The 16866-nt window shown below is 45.5% G+C and overlaps 1 protein-coding gene and 1 long non-coding RNA gene across 3 annotated transcripts in view; one reads left to right on the top strand and one right to left on the bottom strand.

Moving 5' to 3' along the window:
* LOC100136701 (sodium channel protein type 4 subunit alpha) overlaps positions 1–16866 on the top strand; it is a 210328-nt gene that overhangs the window by 72483 nt on the left and 120979 nt on the right. The window contains exons 9-12 of one of the 2 annotated variants that reach the window (XM_036934870.1): positions 11411–11552; positions 11651–11848; positions 12161–12346; positions 12653–12991. In XM_036934870.1, the coding sequence (XP_036790765.1) occupies positions 11411–11552; positions 11651–11848; positions 12161–12346; positions 12653–12991 (865 nt within the window). The remainder of the gene's footprint in view (positions 1–11410; positions 11553–11650; positions 11849–12160; positions 12347–12652; positions 12992–16866) is intronic. The other variant, XM_036934869.1, reaches the window with a different exon arrangement.
* On the bottom strand, positions 7964–8595 carry LOC110535275. Its single transcript, XR_002475232.2, has 3 exons — positions 8450–8595; positions 8217–8312; positions 7964–8083 (listed from the first exon to the last, which is right to left on the bottom strand). It is a non-coding gene; the product is annotated as an uncharacterized LOC110535275 (long non-coding RNA).

Genomic DNA, 16866 nt, shown 5'->3' with positions numbered 1-16866 from the left:
AAAAGTATTTGGTTTTAAATATACTTAAGCATCAAAGTAAGTGTAGTATATATACATAAGTATCAAAAGTAAAAGTACAAGTATAAATAATTTCAAATTCCTTATATTAAGCAAACCAGAAAGCATATAAGCAAATAATTTACAAACAAAGCATTTGTGTTTAGTGAGTCCACCAGATCAGAGGTAGTAGGGATGACCAGGGATGTTCTCTTAATAAGTATGTGAATTGGATGATTTTCTGTCCTGCTAAGCATTCAAAATGTAATGAGTACTTTTGGGTGTCAGAGAAAATGTATGGAGTAAAAGGTACATCATTTTGTTTAGGAATGCAGTGAAGTAAAAGTAAAAAATATTAATAGTAAAGTACAGATACCCCCAAAAATTACTTAAGTAGTCTTTTAAAGTATTTTTACTTAAGTACTTTACAACACTGTGTACTATTGTCAGTGGTGTACTTTTCCTTCCTTGACAAATAATTTCCCTGGGATTACACTCTTCAAAAAAGAAGATGCTATCAAGAACCTAAAAGGATGCTATGGCTATCACCGTAGGAGAACCCTTTGAAGAACCTTTTTTGGTTACAGGTACAACCCTTTCCACAGAGGGTTCTACATGAAACCCCAAAAGTTCTACTTGGAACCACAAAGGGGTTCTACCTGGAACCAAAAGGGGTTCTCCTATGGGGACTACCGAAGAACCATTTTACAACCCTTTTTTCTAAAGAGTGAGGGTCTATAGTATAGACCAGATATTCCAAAACTGGGGTACGGCATTGCGCTTACACCCAGGGTTACACGCAATGCCGTCGGGGGTATGCCAAATACTTCACATTTTCAACCAGTACATTTATATTTTCCAACAGGGCTATACATATGGGTGAGGTTTTTTTCTCGCCTGAGTAGCCTCGTTTCACTACCAAAAATAAAATTAAACCATCTACTGTTCAGCAAAAATAAAAACACAATGTCAAATACAGGTAGCCTAGTCAAATAATGAACATCCAATCACATTAACCGTTATTCTCTCGCGGGAAACCTTCACTCTTGCACAGACATTTGGAAACGAAACATGACAATTTGAAAAATAAGCCACCAGAGTCTTTTGAGCGAGAATAAAGACAACTTTCGATTAGTAAGACATGTATAAAAGCAACACATACCATTAATAAGAAGGGGCTAGAAGCGTCTTATATGGTGAGCTTCCGAGTGACTAGGACAGGCAAGCCCCATACTATTGTGCAGGACTTAATTCTTCCTGCTGCCGCGGATATGGCTGGGACAATGCTGGGGGAAAAGGCCCAAAAAATTATACAGACAATGTCTTCATCAAACAACACTGTTTTACGATGCATCAGTGACATAGCAGGATATGTTTTGAAACAATTACTGCTTTGCATACAAGCCAGTGAATTAAATGCGTTACAGCTGGATGAGTCAACAGACCTGACGGGCCTGGCACAGCTCCTGGTATTTGAGAGAGGCATGCGTAGCCAAGTGAACATATGGGTCCAGTTAGTGGTTGGGATGACTGGGAGACACGGCGATTCAGACAGTTAGCAGGCCGATGCTAACAGGCTAACGGTTAGTAGGCCGGGGCTAAACAAGTTAGCAGTTATCAGACCGGGTTAGCAAGCAAGCAGTTAGCAGGGGCTAGCAGTTAGCAGACTGGGGCAGGCAAGCTAGCAGTTAGTAGACTGGGGCTAGCAAGTTAGCCTTTGGGGGACATCGCTATGGGGGTAAGTCTGTTTTTGCCTCTTCGTGCGGTGAGGTTGATAGACCAGTCATCGATTAGTAGGGTTCCAAGTAGCTCTAGGTAGCTAGCAGGTTAGCAGAATGGGCCTTCAGCGGATGTCGCGTCTGAGGGGCCTGTTGGAATCCTTGGGCAGATGATGTCGGTATTCCAGTCGTAGAGGATCGGTGGGGTTCCGTGCCCCGCACCGGCAGTAGAAGGGGTACAGATATTGTAGCCAAGGAGTGATGGAGTTTGCTGTAGGAATTTGGGGATATGGAGAGAAAAATAGGTCCGGTATGCTCTGGTTTGAAGCACGTTGTACGAGCTGGCGAGAGCTTTCCGAGCTAAAGGTTAGCTGATGACCGCTCGCAGTGGTTAGCTGATTGATAGCTGGTAGCTAGTTAGCTAGCTAGCTTTGGTATTCTAGTTCAGATGAAAATAGAAATACTTTAGGAAAAAAAACAGATCCACACCACATTGGGTGAGGCGTGTTGCAGGAGAGTATTTTGAAGTTGAGGTTTAGGAAAAATATTAAAAAGAACGCAAAGAAAAAGTTATATACACATGGGACGAGACAAAGACGTCTGACTGCTACTCCATCTTGGATACACCTCTTGGATACACCTTATGCAGGTACTTTCCCGAAACAACTGTATTCGTTATCCTTTTCATGCCCTGCCTCCAGTTCACTTACCGATATCTGATCAAGAAAGCCTCATCAAAATTGCAACAAGCGGTTCTGTGAAAATTTTACTTAATCAGAAGCCACTGCCAAATTTCTGGAAATGGCTGCAGTCAAAGTTTCTTGCCCTTGGCAATTCACGCTGTTAAGACACTAATGCCCTTTGTAACCACGTACCTATGTGAGAGTGGATTCTCGGCCCTCGCTAGCATGAAAACGAAATACAGGCACAGACTGTATGGAAAATGATTTAAGACTGAGACTCTCTCCAATACAACCCAACATTGCAGAGTTATGTTCATCCTTTCAAGCACACCCTTCTCATTAACCTGTGGTGAGTTATTCACAATTTTCAATTTTCAATTAACAAATAAGGTTTTAAGCATGATGGCTAAATAAAGAGCAAAATTATTGATTATTATTATGTTATTATTTGTGCCCTCATCCTATAAGAGCTCAAATAAAAGTCCAAGTTGATTTGTCACGTGCGCCGAATACAACAGGCAGCACAGGAAGGGAATGAGCACGCACCCCTGAGGGACTCCAGTGTTGAGGATCAGCTTGGCAGATGTGTTGCTACTTACCCTCACCACCTGGGGCAGCCGTCAGGAAGTCCAGGATCCAGTTGCAGAGGGAGGTGTTTAGTCCCAGGATCCTTAGCTTAGTGATGAGCTTTGAGGGTACTACAGTATGTGCACTGGTGTGGAATGCTGAGCTGTAGTCAATGAATATCAGTCTCACATAAGTGTTCCTTTTGTCAAGGTGGGAAAGGGCAGTGTGGAGTGCAATAGAGATGACATAATCCGTGGAACTGTTTGGGCGGTATGCAAATTGGAGTGGGTCTAGGGTTTCTGGGATAATGGTGTTGATGTGAGCCATTACCAACCTTTCAAAGCACTTCATGCCTACAGACGTGAGTGCTACGGGTCTGTAGTAATTTAGGCAGGTTGCCTTTGTGTTCTTGGGCACAGGGACTATGGTGGTCTGCTTGAAACATGTTGGGATTACAGACTCAATCAGGGACATGTTGAAAATGTCAGTGAAGACACCTGCCAGTTGGTCAGCACATGCCCGGAGCACACGTCCTGGTAATCCGTCTGGCCCCGCAGCCTTCTGTATGTTGACCTGTTTAAAGGTCTTACTCACGTCGGCTACGGAGAGCGTGATCACACAGTCGTCCGGAACAGCTGATGCTCTCATGCATGCCTCAGTGTTGCTTGCCTCGAAGCGAGCATAGAAGTGATTTAGCTCGTCTGGTAGGCTCGTGTCACTGGGCAGCTCGTGGCTGTGCTTCCCTTTGTAGTCTGTAGTAGTTTGCAAGCCCTGCCACATAAGACGAGCGTCGGAGCCGGTGTAGTATGATTCAATCTTAGCCCTGTATTGACGCTTTGCCTGTTTGATGGTTCATCGCAGGGCATAGCAGGATTTCTTGTAAGCTTCCGGGTTATTGTCCCACACCTTGAAAGCGACAGCTCTGCCCTTTAGCTCAGTGCGAATGTTGCCTGTAATCCATGGCTTCTGGTTGGGGTATGTATGTACAGTCACTATGGGGACGACGTCCTCAATGCACTTATTGATAAAGCCAGTTACTGATGTGGTGTACTCCTCAATGTCATCGGAAGAATCCCGGAACATGTTCCAGTCTGTGATAGCAAAACAGTCCTGTAGTTTAGCATCTGCTTCATCTGACCACTTTTTTATAGACCGAGTCACTGGTGCTTCCTGCTTTAATTTTTGCTTGTAAGCAGGAATCAGGAGGATAGAGTTGTGGTCGGATTTTCCAAATGGCGGGTGAGGGAGAGCTTTGTATGCATCTCTGTGTGTGGAGTACAGGTGATCTAGAATTGTTTTCCCTCTGGTTGCACATTTAACATGTTGATGGAAATTTGGTAGAACTGATTTAAGTTTCCCTGCATTATCTTCTTACGCTAGCGTCCCACCTGGCCAACATCCGGTGAAATTGCAGAGAAATTGCAAACCAGCTCTGCTTCTTTCTACAGTCCACCTAAAGAATGGTCTCATTCTCCTCATTTTTTCAGAAACCAAGCCTGAAACAATGTCTAAAGACTGTTGACATCTAGTGGAAGCCATAGGAACTGCAATCTGGGTCCTATCCCATTACATACTGTATAGGCATTCAATTGAAAAGTACCCACAACAAAAATATCCCACTTCCTGGATGGATTTTGTTCTCAGGTTTTCGCCTGCCATATCAGTTCTGTTATACTCACATACATTATTTTAACAGTTTTGGAAATGTTAGAGTGTTTTATGTCCAGTACTACCGTGCATATGCATATCCTAGCTTCTGGGCCTGAGTAACAGGTAGTTTACATTGGGCACCTCATTTGTCCTTGCTTGTTGAAGATAAAATATTTGTCTAATCTGAGGTGAGTGAGCGCTGTCCTGATATCCAGAAGCTCTTTTTTGCCATACGATAGGGTTGCAGAAACATTATGTACAAAATGAGTTTCAAATAATGTGAAAAAACACATAATAGCACAATTGGTTGGGCGCCTGTAAAACTGCTGCCATTTCTTCCGGTGCCATTTTGACAGAGCATATTTGTCACTTCCCACGAGCTGGGTTCTGCCAAAAACTCACACTCATTCTTATGTTTAATAAATGTATCGTATAGTGCGTGTGTGTGGCAGGCTTACAATGATGGCAAAAAACACTGGCCTCTGGCGCTAGAGGGGCTGGAGGTTGAATGTTTGAAGGGGTAGGGGACTATGAAAAGTTTGGGAACCACTGGCATATACTATATATAGTGTACATTACTGCTCCCTTTTCAACAGCGTATTGTGATGAATCGTTAGGTAGTTACTATCTTCCTTGGGATATAGTCAACCCCCCCCCCCCCGATCCTCCTAACGGGACAGTGGCCAGGGCTCACTGCTGGTGCCCAAAATAACCCCATATCAGAATGCCCAGTTCCCTGGCCAGAGATAGGATAGCAGCCAATCACACACCCAGCTGCCGGAGTGCTGAGAGACTCCTCCCTGCTCAGTGACTCCTCCCTGCTCAGTGTCTCCACCCTGCTGAGCGACTCCTCCCTGCTCAGTATCTCCTCCCTGCTGAGTGACTCCTCCCTGCTTAGTGACTCCCCCCTGCCCAGTGACTCCTCCCTGCTGAGTGACTCCTCCCTGCTGAGTGACTCCTCCCTGCTGAGTGACTCCTCCCTGCTCAGTGACTCCTCCCTGCTCAGTGACTCCTCCCTGCTCAGTGACTCCCCCCTGCCCAGTGACTCCCCCCTGCGCAGTGACTCCTCCCTGCCCAGTGACTCCTCCCTGGCCAGTGACTCCTCCCTGCTCAGTGTCTCCTCCCTGCTGAGTGACTTCTCCCTGGTGAGTTATTCCTCCCTGCTCAGTGACTTCTCCCTGGTGAGTTATTCCTCCTTGCTCAGTGACTCCTCCCTGCTCAGTGACTCCTCCCTGCTCAGTGTATCCTCCCTGCTCAGTGACTTCTCCCTGGTGAGTTATTCCTCCCTGCTCAGTGACTCCTCCCTGCTCAGTGACTCCTCCCTGCTCAGTGTCTCCTCCCTGCTCAGTGACTCCTCTCTATCTCTCGCTGACAAGAACACAACACGTTACACATAACAAAAGGTTGCTGAGAGACTCCTCCCTGATCAGTGACTCCTCCCTGCTCAGTGTCTCCTCCCTGCTCAGTGACTCCTCCCTGCTCAGTGTCTCCTCCCTGCTCAGTGTCTCCTCCCTGCTCAGTGACTCCTCCCTGCTCAGTGTCTCCTCCCTGCTCAGTGACTCCTCCCTGCTCAGTGACTCCTCCCTGCTCAGTGACTCCTCCCTGCTCAGTGACTCCTCCCTGCTCAGTGACTCCTCCCTGCTCATTGACTCCTCCCTGCTCAGTGACTCCTCCCTGCTCAGTGACTTCATCCCTGCTCAGTGACTCCTCTCTAATCTCTCGCTGACAAGAACACAACACGTTACACATAACAACATAACAACAGGTTGCTGAGAGACTCCTGAGAGACTCCTCCCTGCTCAGTGTCTCCTCCCTGCTCAGTATATTCTCCCTGCTGAAGATACTGGTGAGTTATTCCTCCCTGCTCATTGACTCCTCCCTGCTCAGTGACTCCTCCCTGCTCAGTGACTCCTCCCTGCTCAGTATCTTCTCCCTGCTGAAGATACTGGTGAGTTATTCCTCCCTGCTCATTGACTCCTCCCTGCTCAGTGACTCCTCCCTGCTCATTGTCTCCTCCCTGCTCAGTGTCTCCTCCCTGCTCAGTGACTCCTCCCTGCTCATTGTCTCCTCCCTGCTCAGTGACTCCTTTCTATCTCTCGCTGACAAGAACACAACACGTTACACATAACAACAGGTTGCTGAGAGACTCCTCCCTGCTCAGTGTCTCCTCCCTGCTCAGTATCTTCTCCCTGCTGAGAGACTTCTCCCTGGTGAGTTATTCCTCCCTGCTCATTGACTCCTCCCTGCTCAGTGACTCCTCCCTGCTCATTGTCTCCTCCCTGCTCAGTGTCTCCTCCCTGCTCAGTGTCTCCTCCCTCCTCAGTGTCTCCTCCCTGCTCAGTGACTCCTCCCTGATCAGTGACTCCTCCCTGATCAGTGTCTCCTCCCTGCTCAGTGACTCCTCCCTGCTCAGTGTCTCCTCCCTGCTCAGTGTCTCCTCCCTGCTCAGTGTCTCCTCCCTGCTCAGTGACTCCTCCCTGCTCTGTGTCTCCTCCCTGCTCTGTGATTCCTCCCTGCTGAGTGACTCCTCCCTGCTCAGTGATTCCCCACTGCTCAGTGACTCCTCCCTGCTCAGTATCTTCTCCCTGCTGAGTGACTCCTCCCTGCTCAGTGATTCCTCCCTGCTCAGTGACTCCTCCCTGCTCAGTGATTCCCCACTGCTCAGTGACTCCTCCCTGCTCAGTATCTTCTCCCTGCTGAGTGACTCCTCCCTGCTCAGTGATTCCTCCCTGCTGAGTGACTCCCCACTGCTCAGTGACTCCCCACTGCTCAGTGACTCCTCCCTGCTCAGTGACTCCTCCCTGCTGAGTGACTTCATCCCCGCTCAGTGACTTCATCCCTGCTCAGTGACTCCTCCCTGCTCAGTGACTCCTCCCTGCTCAGTGACTTGTCCCTGATGAGTGACTCCTCCCTTCTGAGTGACTCTTCCCTGCTCATTGACTTCATCCCTGCTCAGTGACTCCTCCCTGCTCAGTGACTCCTCCCTGCTGAGTGACTTCACCCTGCTCAGTGACTCCTCCCTGCTCAGTGACTCCTCCCTGCTGAGTGACTCCTTCCTGCTCAATGACTCCTCCCTGCTCAGTGACTCCTCCCTGCTGAGTGACTCCTTCCTGCTCAATGACTCCTCCCTATCTCTCGCTAACAAGAACACAACACGTTACACATAACAACAAGAACGGCGGGCAGGGTTTTGATTGCAGGGTAGGACCTGTATCCTATAAAAGTGATCTGATTCTGTAGCTGTTGCATGTTTGGGGCTCATCAACTGCCAAGTTTGTAGTGACACATTCTGTGCCGTCAAATTAGAGATGAAGGGTGAAAACATTAATTTAACCAAACCATGGCCCTTTTAATTACAGTGTGAGGCATTGTTATGTTTGAAAAGGTTTTTCCTGTTCCTCTTCATGTTGTAGTCCAGCATTTCTGGCTCAAATTAGATCCATTTTATTGATGCCTCTGGGTGCCCCACTGTTAGAGATTGCAAACACAGGTGAGATTATAATCTGGGTCTCAGATTGACAGATCTAGGACAGGAACCATCACAAAATGACAGAGTTCAGAACGTTCAGAACGTTCCGTCTACATCGATGCGTGGCATTACCAATGGCAGGGAGGAGTACAGTATATCCACCCCTGTATAGATAGCACGAGTGCTCATCTTCCTCGGTGTAATCCCTGCCACTCTTTCCTGGTTTTCCTGAAAGGCCATAAGGATTTATGCCACTAGAAATTAACAAAACATTGTTCAGCTACCGTGTTTTTGTGGCTAACTATGGACTTGCGTACATGCAGCCATGATAACAATTACAGAAAACATGAAAAGGGTGTACTTACATGTAGATTCTGAAATTGAAAAAGTAGTAAATACATCTTAAAAACGATGATAGATTAAATTCTGTTTTATCTCCACTTCAGACGTGTTTATGTCGAGCCACTGTATGGGAATTGTGTTGGGGTATGTGTGTGTGTGTGTTTGTGTGTGTGTGTGATATGAGGCGAAGGCCAGGAAGAGCAGGGTTTAGGGCCTCCCATTAAGAGCGTCCCAGAGGCTGAAGTGGGGCCTGTCCATTAACACGTCCTCAGAAACACAAAGATGTGTCTAGTGGGTGATAGAGCCCATTGCCCCACACCCTCACACTCTCCCTCCACATGCCACATCCGCGGCAAAAGCCGCTGAGAGATGGATGTTGCCTGCAGGGTTTGGGTTAATTCCACAAATTCAATTCTAATTCAATTCTCTCTCCCTGTAAATTCCATTTAATTCAATTCAAATTCCAGGTCAGTATTTGAATTCTGAGATGGTTCAATTTCTCTCAATTCCAGTGTTGGGAATTTAATTATTATAATTGACCTGATTCAATATTAACCCCAACACGTCCACAAATTAAAATTCCCTCATGCTTTGAGGCTGATCATGTAACTGTTCAGACAGCCTAGCTATACTGGAATTGTAGATGTACAAGTATACATTATTTAAAACATACCCTGAAGTACATTTTTTATACTACAGTATGTGAATTAAGCCCATCAACTGGCAAATGTAAAAATATTTAATTCCAATATAATTAAAAGATTCCAAAGATTTTGTTTTTACAAATCCAATTAAATTCCAATTCAAAAAGTCCAAACAGTCTATTTCCAATTAAATTCCAATTCCATAACTTGAACTGTTGAAATTGAAATTGAATTCAACATAAATTTTCCACTTCATGAGTGAATTCAAGAGTTGAATTAGAATTTCAAATTAAATTGAAATCAATCCTATCCCTGGTTGACACGTGTTGCCTGGTAGGCTTTTCAGGGATGGGTGAAGGGCTGAGGTGGTGTGAGAGGACGAGTGACTGGCGTGATGGCAGGTTGGTGGCGCCACGTCCTTTCAACTCCTCTTCAAGACACCCACCCATTTCACATGCCCCCCTAGCTCCTCTAGCCACTCTAGCTCGGTCCGTGTCTCAGAGGAAGCCGGGTGTCGGAGTCACTCACCTTTCTGTCATGGGGGTTCGAGGGGGTGGGGGGCATATCTAACGTGGGGTGGCATGCAGTGGCATTGCTCTGGGCTGACATCACCCTCTTAGGCCCGATAAGTGTTGTCTACACGAGGGTTTAGTCATGGAAAAGCATCTAAACCTGTCCCATTATGTCATCTACATATTTTGAACAACAATCCCATACTACTCCGATAAGCTGATGTACTATATGTGTGAAATTTCCCCTTGCTGAATTTATATTATCTGTAATAAGTGACTGCCATGACCTGTATGGGACCTTGTCGCTTGGATAAATCCTGTGGACACAGTTATTTATCTTAATGGCCCCCCTTCTCTAAGATAACAGGCATAGGATGAGCTCACTGTGCGGCAATGACAAGCAAATGAATGTGCATGAACTGTACACACTTAAAGCCTGTCGCATGCTTCCCAGTTGAAACAGTTTGCGTATATGTTACGCAGAAATGTTGTTGTGAAGTTTTTGATAGTTTTGGTGTTCGGTAGGTTTTTATGATGGCGTTTAGTTTTTTTTACTTGCGAAATACTGCACCAAACATCTTAGTTAAATCTAAAATTGTGAGACTAAGACATCCTCGGCATAAATGTCAGATTTTATTACAGATTTATCTAAGATTATTCAGACTATTTTGAGGAAGCGTATACTGGCTATGGTGTCTCAAAAGGGATAAACAGTCAAATTACTTTTTTCCCCAGATTTTTCAAGCGAAGGTCTTTTAAGGGAGTATTTGTACTTGCATTTATTATGGATCCCCATTAGATGTTGCTAAGGCAGCAACTACTCTTCATGGGGTCCAACAACATTAAAACAGTTCAGGCAGTTGACATTACAGTACATTTCACAACAGATTTCACAACACATTAAGTGCAAAGCACAGGCCACCTAGCCTAGTTCTGCTAGGAGCAAACCAACCCTCGTATGGGGTCACCTTAAAGAGGCAGCATATTGGTACGAGATCCAATCTTTTTCTACATTTCCTTTAGTATGTGTTTTTTTTTTTTAGGATCTTAGGCCCCATCCAGAAACCCTGGCTCCTAACCCCTAAGCACAGGTAGATTTGAAATAATCATCTAGGTATGAGCAATATGGTTGCAGCTCCATCTTGCTCTCCATCTTCATAGGCTAAGTGGAATTTTTTGCCATATTGCCTAAACATATCCAATTCCTTCAGCTTTACACAAGTGCCTAGGTGTTAAGGAGCTAGGTGTTGTTGCTGGACGAGAGCCTTACGGCGTTATCTTGATGTTTTGTTTCTGGACGAGAGCCTTACGGCGTTATCTTGATGTTTTGTTTCTGGACGAGAGCCTTACGGCGTTATCTTGATGTTTTGTTGCTGGACGAGAGCCTTACGGCGTTATCTTGATGTTTTGTTTCTGGACGAGAGCCTTACGGCGTTATCTTGATGTTTTGTTTCTGGACGAGAGCCTTACGGCGTTATCTTGATGTTTTGTTTCTGGACGAGAGCCTTACGGCGTTATCTTGATGTTTTGTTTCTGGACGAGAGCCTTACGGCGTTATCTTGATGTTTTGTTTCTGGATGAGAGCCTTACGGCGTTATCTTGATGTTTTGTTTCTGGACGAGAGCCTTACGGCGTTATCTTGATGTTTTGTTTCTGGACGAGAGCCTTACGGCGTTATCTTGATGTTTTGTTTCTGGACGAGAGCCTTACGGCGTTATCTTGATGTTTTGTTTCTGGACGAGAGCCTTACGGCGTTATCTTGATGTTTTGTTTCTGGACGAGAGCCTTACGGCGTTATCTTGATGTTTTGTTTCTGTTTTCTCCCCAGGCATTGCCCAGATGGGTTTGAATGTAGGAAGGCAGGAAGGAACCCTAACTATGGTTACACCAGCTTTGACAGCTTTGGTTGGGCGTTTCTCTCCCTCTTCCGGCTGATGACACAAGATTACTGGGAGAACCTCTATCACCAGGTCAGTAAGGACACCTGGAAATGGTCAGCTTTATTTCAAACGATCTCCTAATGCAGGTCATAGTCTGAAAGATCCTGTGTCCATCCATCCCTCCTCAGACTCTGCGGTCAGCAGGAAAGACCTACATGGTGTTCTTCGTGGTGGTCATCTTCCTGGGGTCATTCTACCTGGTTAACCTGATCCTGGCTGTGGTGGCTATGGCCTACGAGGAACAGAACCAGGCCACTATCCAGGAGGCCTGGCAGAAAGAGAGGGAGTTCCAGCTGGCCATGGAGTGCCTCAAGAAGGAAGCGCAGGTAAGACAGAGTTTCATGTCGTCATTTTATGGCTAATGCTTTGGGAACTTGGACTGTAGACATACAACTGCAGATTTCTTTAAATTGGTTATCAGGTACTGGTATGGGACTTCTGTTCATTTGGAATGAGACAATATCCTGAAAAAGGACTATAGCTGTTGGCCCTAGGATTCTGTTCAACAGGCTAACATAGCCTTGATAGACCTAAAAGACTCAGGTTCGAAACCCAGTCACTCATACATGAAAATGTTTTTCATAGCAAATCTAGGTAAAAATAAATGAACTGACGCTTTGCCTTCCAACGCTACTCAGAAAGCTCAAGACACAGATTCATTGATTTTCCTGGACCTGTCCCCTGGCCTGGCTCTGCCTGACAACAAGGAGTTGCAGAGCAGGAGGAGAAGTCTAGAGGGGCTGGTGGAGGAGACGGAGAACGAGGGAGACGTGGAGAAGGGAGACGTGAAAACATTAAAGGTGGATACAGTGGATGGGGGCAGGGTAAATATCATAATTATGTATTCGTAATGGATTGTTATTTAATCATGATGTTTCATCATGGATAAAACATTATGGATAAATACAAAACATGCTGAATCTGAAGTAGAATTTCAGGTTTTGTAGAGAAGTATGTATTTTGGTATATAGATCTTTCACCTTTCTGAATCTATAGTGATTAAAGGCAATCCTAATTTGTCAAAGAATTATCTGATTTCCAGGGTTTGAGTCAAGTATCTTACTCTTTTCTAACAGAAGACGTCCCTACCTTATAGCCCACTCAAAACTATTTCTCCACTCCCCCACCAGCCGACACACCCCCTCCTCATCCGCACCATCTCCACGCGCACTAGACGAGGAAGCAACGTCAGTATATTTAACTTCAATCGCCGGAACAAAGACTCAGAGGGTGACTTTGCCGACGATGAGCTCAGTGTCCATGGGGACAATGAGGGGACACACAGTCGTGCTGGGTCCCTGGTGGTCCCGTGGAGCACCAGACGCAGGCCCAGTACCTACAGCACGGGCAGCCGGGGTTCCCAGATCTTCCTCAACATCAATGGGAAGCTGTTTGTGGCCATGGACCAGAACGGGGTCACCCCGCAGGGCCTCCCAGCATGCACCATTGAGAGGGTCAAGGAGGAGAGTGTGAGTACTGAGTTTGATGTTTCAAGTTTTAATGTCACGTGCACAAGTATAGTGAAATGCCTTTCTTACAAGCTTCAAACCCAACAATGCAGTATTCAATATCAATGTAGCATTAAAAATAACACAAGGTAGAACAAACACAAGCAAGAAATACAAATAAGAAAAAGAACACGAGAAAGTAAGAAGCTATATACAGGGTCAACTCCAATATTACCATATGTACAATGTGCAGGGATACTGGAGGGATAGAGGTAGATATGTATAGGGGTAATGTGACTAGGCACCAGGATATACACTGATTGTACAAAACATTAGGAATACCTTCCTAATATTAAGTTGCACCCCCTTTTGCCCTCAGAACAGCCTCAATTCGTCAGAGCATTGACTCTACAAGGTGGCGAAAGCGTTCCACAGGGATGCTGGCCCATGTCGACTTCAGTGCTTCCCACAGTTGTGTCAAGTTCCCTGGATGTCCTTTGGGTGGTAGACCGTTCTTGATACACACAGGAAACTGTTGAGCATGAAAAACCCAGCAGCGTTGAAGTTCTCGACACAGCTACTACCAGACCCCATTCAAAGGCCCTTAAAAGTGTTGTCTTGCCCATTCACCCTCTGAATAGCACACATACACAATCCATGTATCAATTGTCTCAAGGCTTAAAAATAATTATTTAACCTGTCTCCCCCCCTTAATCAACACGGATTGAAGTGGATTTAACAAGTGCCATCAATAAGGGAACATAACTTTCTCCTGGATTCACCTGGTCAGTCTATGTCATGGAAAGAGCATGTTTTGTACACTCAGTGTATGATAAACAGATTAGCAGCAGTGTAAATTATGATTGTATGTGAGTGTGTGTGCATGTGTAGAGTCAGTATACATATGTGTTTATGTTACAGTATATGTGTGTTGGAGTGTCAGTGTGTGTGTGAGTGTCCTTAGAGTGTGCATAGTCACAGTGCAAACATACAAATTAAATACAAGGGTCAACTCAGATAGTCTGTGTAGCCATTCTGTTAGCTATTTAGTAGTCTTATGGCTTCAGGATAGAATCTGTTCAGGAGCCTTTTGGTGCCAGACGATGCATGAATACCGCTTACCATGCGGAAGTAGTGAGAACAGTCTATGGCTTGGGTGGCTGGAGTCTTTAATGATTTTCCGGGCCTTCCTTTCAGACCACCTGATATAGAGGTCCTGGATGGCACGGAGTTCGGCCCCATTGATATATTGGGCTGTCCGGATCACCGTCTGGTATGGATGCTATCAATGGTGCAGTTGTATAACTTGAGGATTTGATGCCAAACCTTTCCAACTTCCTGAGTGGAAGAGGCTCTGTTGCTCCTTCTTCATGACTGTGCGCGTTGACCATTTTAGTCCTTAGAGATTTGGACACCGAGGAATGCTCCACTGCAGCCCCGTCCGGACCCGCGGCCTTGCGAGTGTTGACCTGATTAAAGACCTTACACACAATGGCCCCAGAGAGTGAGATCACCCAGTCCTCTAGGTTGGGGGGGACCTCACGCACAGTGTTGTTATTGTCGAAGTGTGCATAAAATGCATTGAGTTAATCTGAAAAATAAGCATTGTTGGGCAGATCACGGCTGGATCTTCCTTTGTAATCCTTAATGGACTCCGATGCCCTGCCACGCGGTGGGCATCGGAAACTGTGTAATATGATTCCACCTTATTCCTATATTGTCCTTTTGCTCGTTCGATGACTCTGTGCAGGTCGTAGCGGGACTTCTTGTACTTGTTCCTGTCCTTACCAGTAGGCTCAGAGTCGTCTGTGATAGCCCTGTGTGCGGTAGCTCTGTCCTTTATTTTAGCGCCAACCTCTGTGTTAATCCAGGGCTCTTGGTTGAGGAAGCGTCAAACCTTCTGTGGGGACAACATTGCCTATGCATTTCCATACGAAGCCGGTGACGGAGATGGTTACCTCATCGATGGATATCGCCGGGGTGTCAGAATAGATTCCAATCAGCGCTAGCAAAGCGGTCCTGTAGCATAATCTCTGATTCTGACAACCATTTCTTAACAAAGTGAGTCAAGGGTACTTCCTGTTTAAGCTTCTGCTTGTAAACAGTACGGAGTCATGATCTGATTTGCTGAATGGCGGACAAAGGAGGGCCTTGTATGCTTGTTGTGGGTAGAGTAACAATGGTCTAGGACTTTATTGTACCTTGTGGCGAAGGAGACTTGTTAATGGAAATAGGGAATCATGTGTCTTAATGCCACGGAGTTAAAATAGCTAGCGACAAGAAAGGCAGCCTCTGGGTGTAAGTTTTCCTGCTTGTTTATAGCCTTGTACAGTTTGTTAAGTGCCAGATTGTTATATTTCTTGTCCTGAGGTGAAATGTATACACCAGTCACAATAACAGCTGAAGACTCCCTAGGGAGGTAGAAGGGTCGGCATTTGACCATCGGTTATTCCAAGACAGGTAAACAATGGGTTGAGACTACCACTGCGCTCAAGTCAGCACACCATTTGTTGTTTATGAAGAGGCAAAAACCTCCCCTCCTTCATTTCCCTGACTCTACTGTCCTGTCCACTCGGTGAATGGAGAATCCATTGACCTTCTTGAGTTGTCCGAAAGCCATGTTTAAGAAAAGACGAGAATATTGCAGTTACGAGAGTCACGTTGGTGGCCAATCCGCGATCGGAGATCATGCATTTTATTATCATGTGACTGTACAGTGGCTTGTGAAAGTATTCACCCCCCTTGGCATTTTTTCTATTTTGTTGCCTTACAACCTGGAATTAAAATAGATTTTTTTTAAATAGGTTATGTATCATTTGATTTAGACTACATGCCTACCACTTTGAAAGATGCAAAATATTTTTTTGATGGTGAATTAAACAAGAAATAAGACAAGAAAAACAGAAAACTTGAGCGTGCAAAACTATTCACCCCCCAAAATCAATACTTTGTAGAGCCACCATTCTCAGCAATTACAGCGGCAAGTCTCTTGGGCCATGTCTCTATAAGCTTGGCACATCTAGCCACTGGGGTTTTTGCCCATTCTTCAAGGCAAAACTGCTCCAGCTCCTTCAAGTTGGATGGGTTCCCCTGGTGTACAGCAATCTTTAAGGCATACCACATATTCTCAATTGGATTGAGGTCTGGGATTTGACTAGGCCGTTCCAAGACATTTAAATGCTTCCCCTTAAACCACTCGAGTGTTGCTTTAGCAGTGGGCTTAGGGTCATTGTCCTGCTGGAAGGTGAACCTCCATCCCAGTCTTAAATCTCTGGAAGACTGAAACAGGTTTCCCTCAAGGATGTCTCTGTATTTAGCAGCATCCATAATTCCTTTAATTCTGACCAGTTTCCCAGTCCTTGTCGATTAAAAACATCCCATAGCATGATGTTGCCACGACCATGTTTCACTGTGGAGATGGAGGTTCACCTTCCAGCAGGACAATGACCCTAAGCACACTGCTAAAGCAACACTTGAGTGGTTTAAGGGGAAGCATTTAAATGTCTTGGTATTCTCAGGGCGATGAGACGTTTTGGGTTTGCGCCAGACATAGTGTTTTCCTTGATGGCCAAAAAGCTAAATTTTTGTTTCATCTGATCAGAGTACCTTCTTCCATATGTTTGGGGAATCTCCCAAATGCCTTTTGGTGACACCAAACATATTTGCTTATTTTTTTCTTTAAGCAATGCCTTTTTTCTAACCACTCTTCCATAAAGCCCAGCTCCTTGGAGTGTATGGCTTAAAGTGGTGCTATAGACAGATATTCCAATCTCCGCTGTGGAGCTTTGCAGCTCTTTCCAGGTTATCTTTGGCCTCTTTGTTGACTTTCTGATTAACGCCCTCCTTGCCTGGTTCGTGAGTTTTGTTGGGCGGCCTTCTCTTGGCAGGTTTGTTGT

Source organism: Oncorhynchus mykiss, chromosome 11 (genome assembly GCF_013265735.2).
Source record: "Oncorhynchus mykiss isolate Arlee chromosome 11, USDA_OmykA_1.1, whole genome shotgun sequence".
NCBI classification, from domain to species: Eukaryota; Metazoa; Chordata; class Actinopteri; order Salmoniformes; family Salmonidae; genus Oncorhynchus; species Oncorhynchus mykiss.
This window is presented reverse-complemented; position numbering and strand designations above follow the sequence as displayed.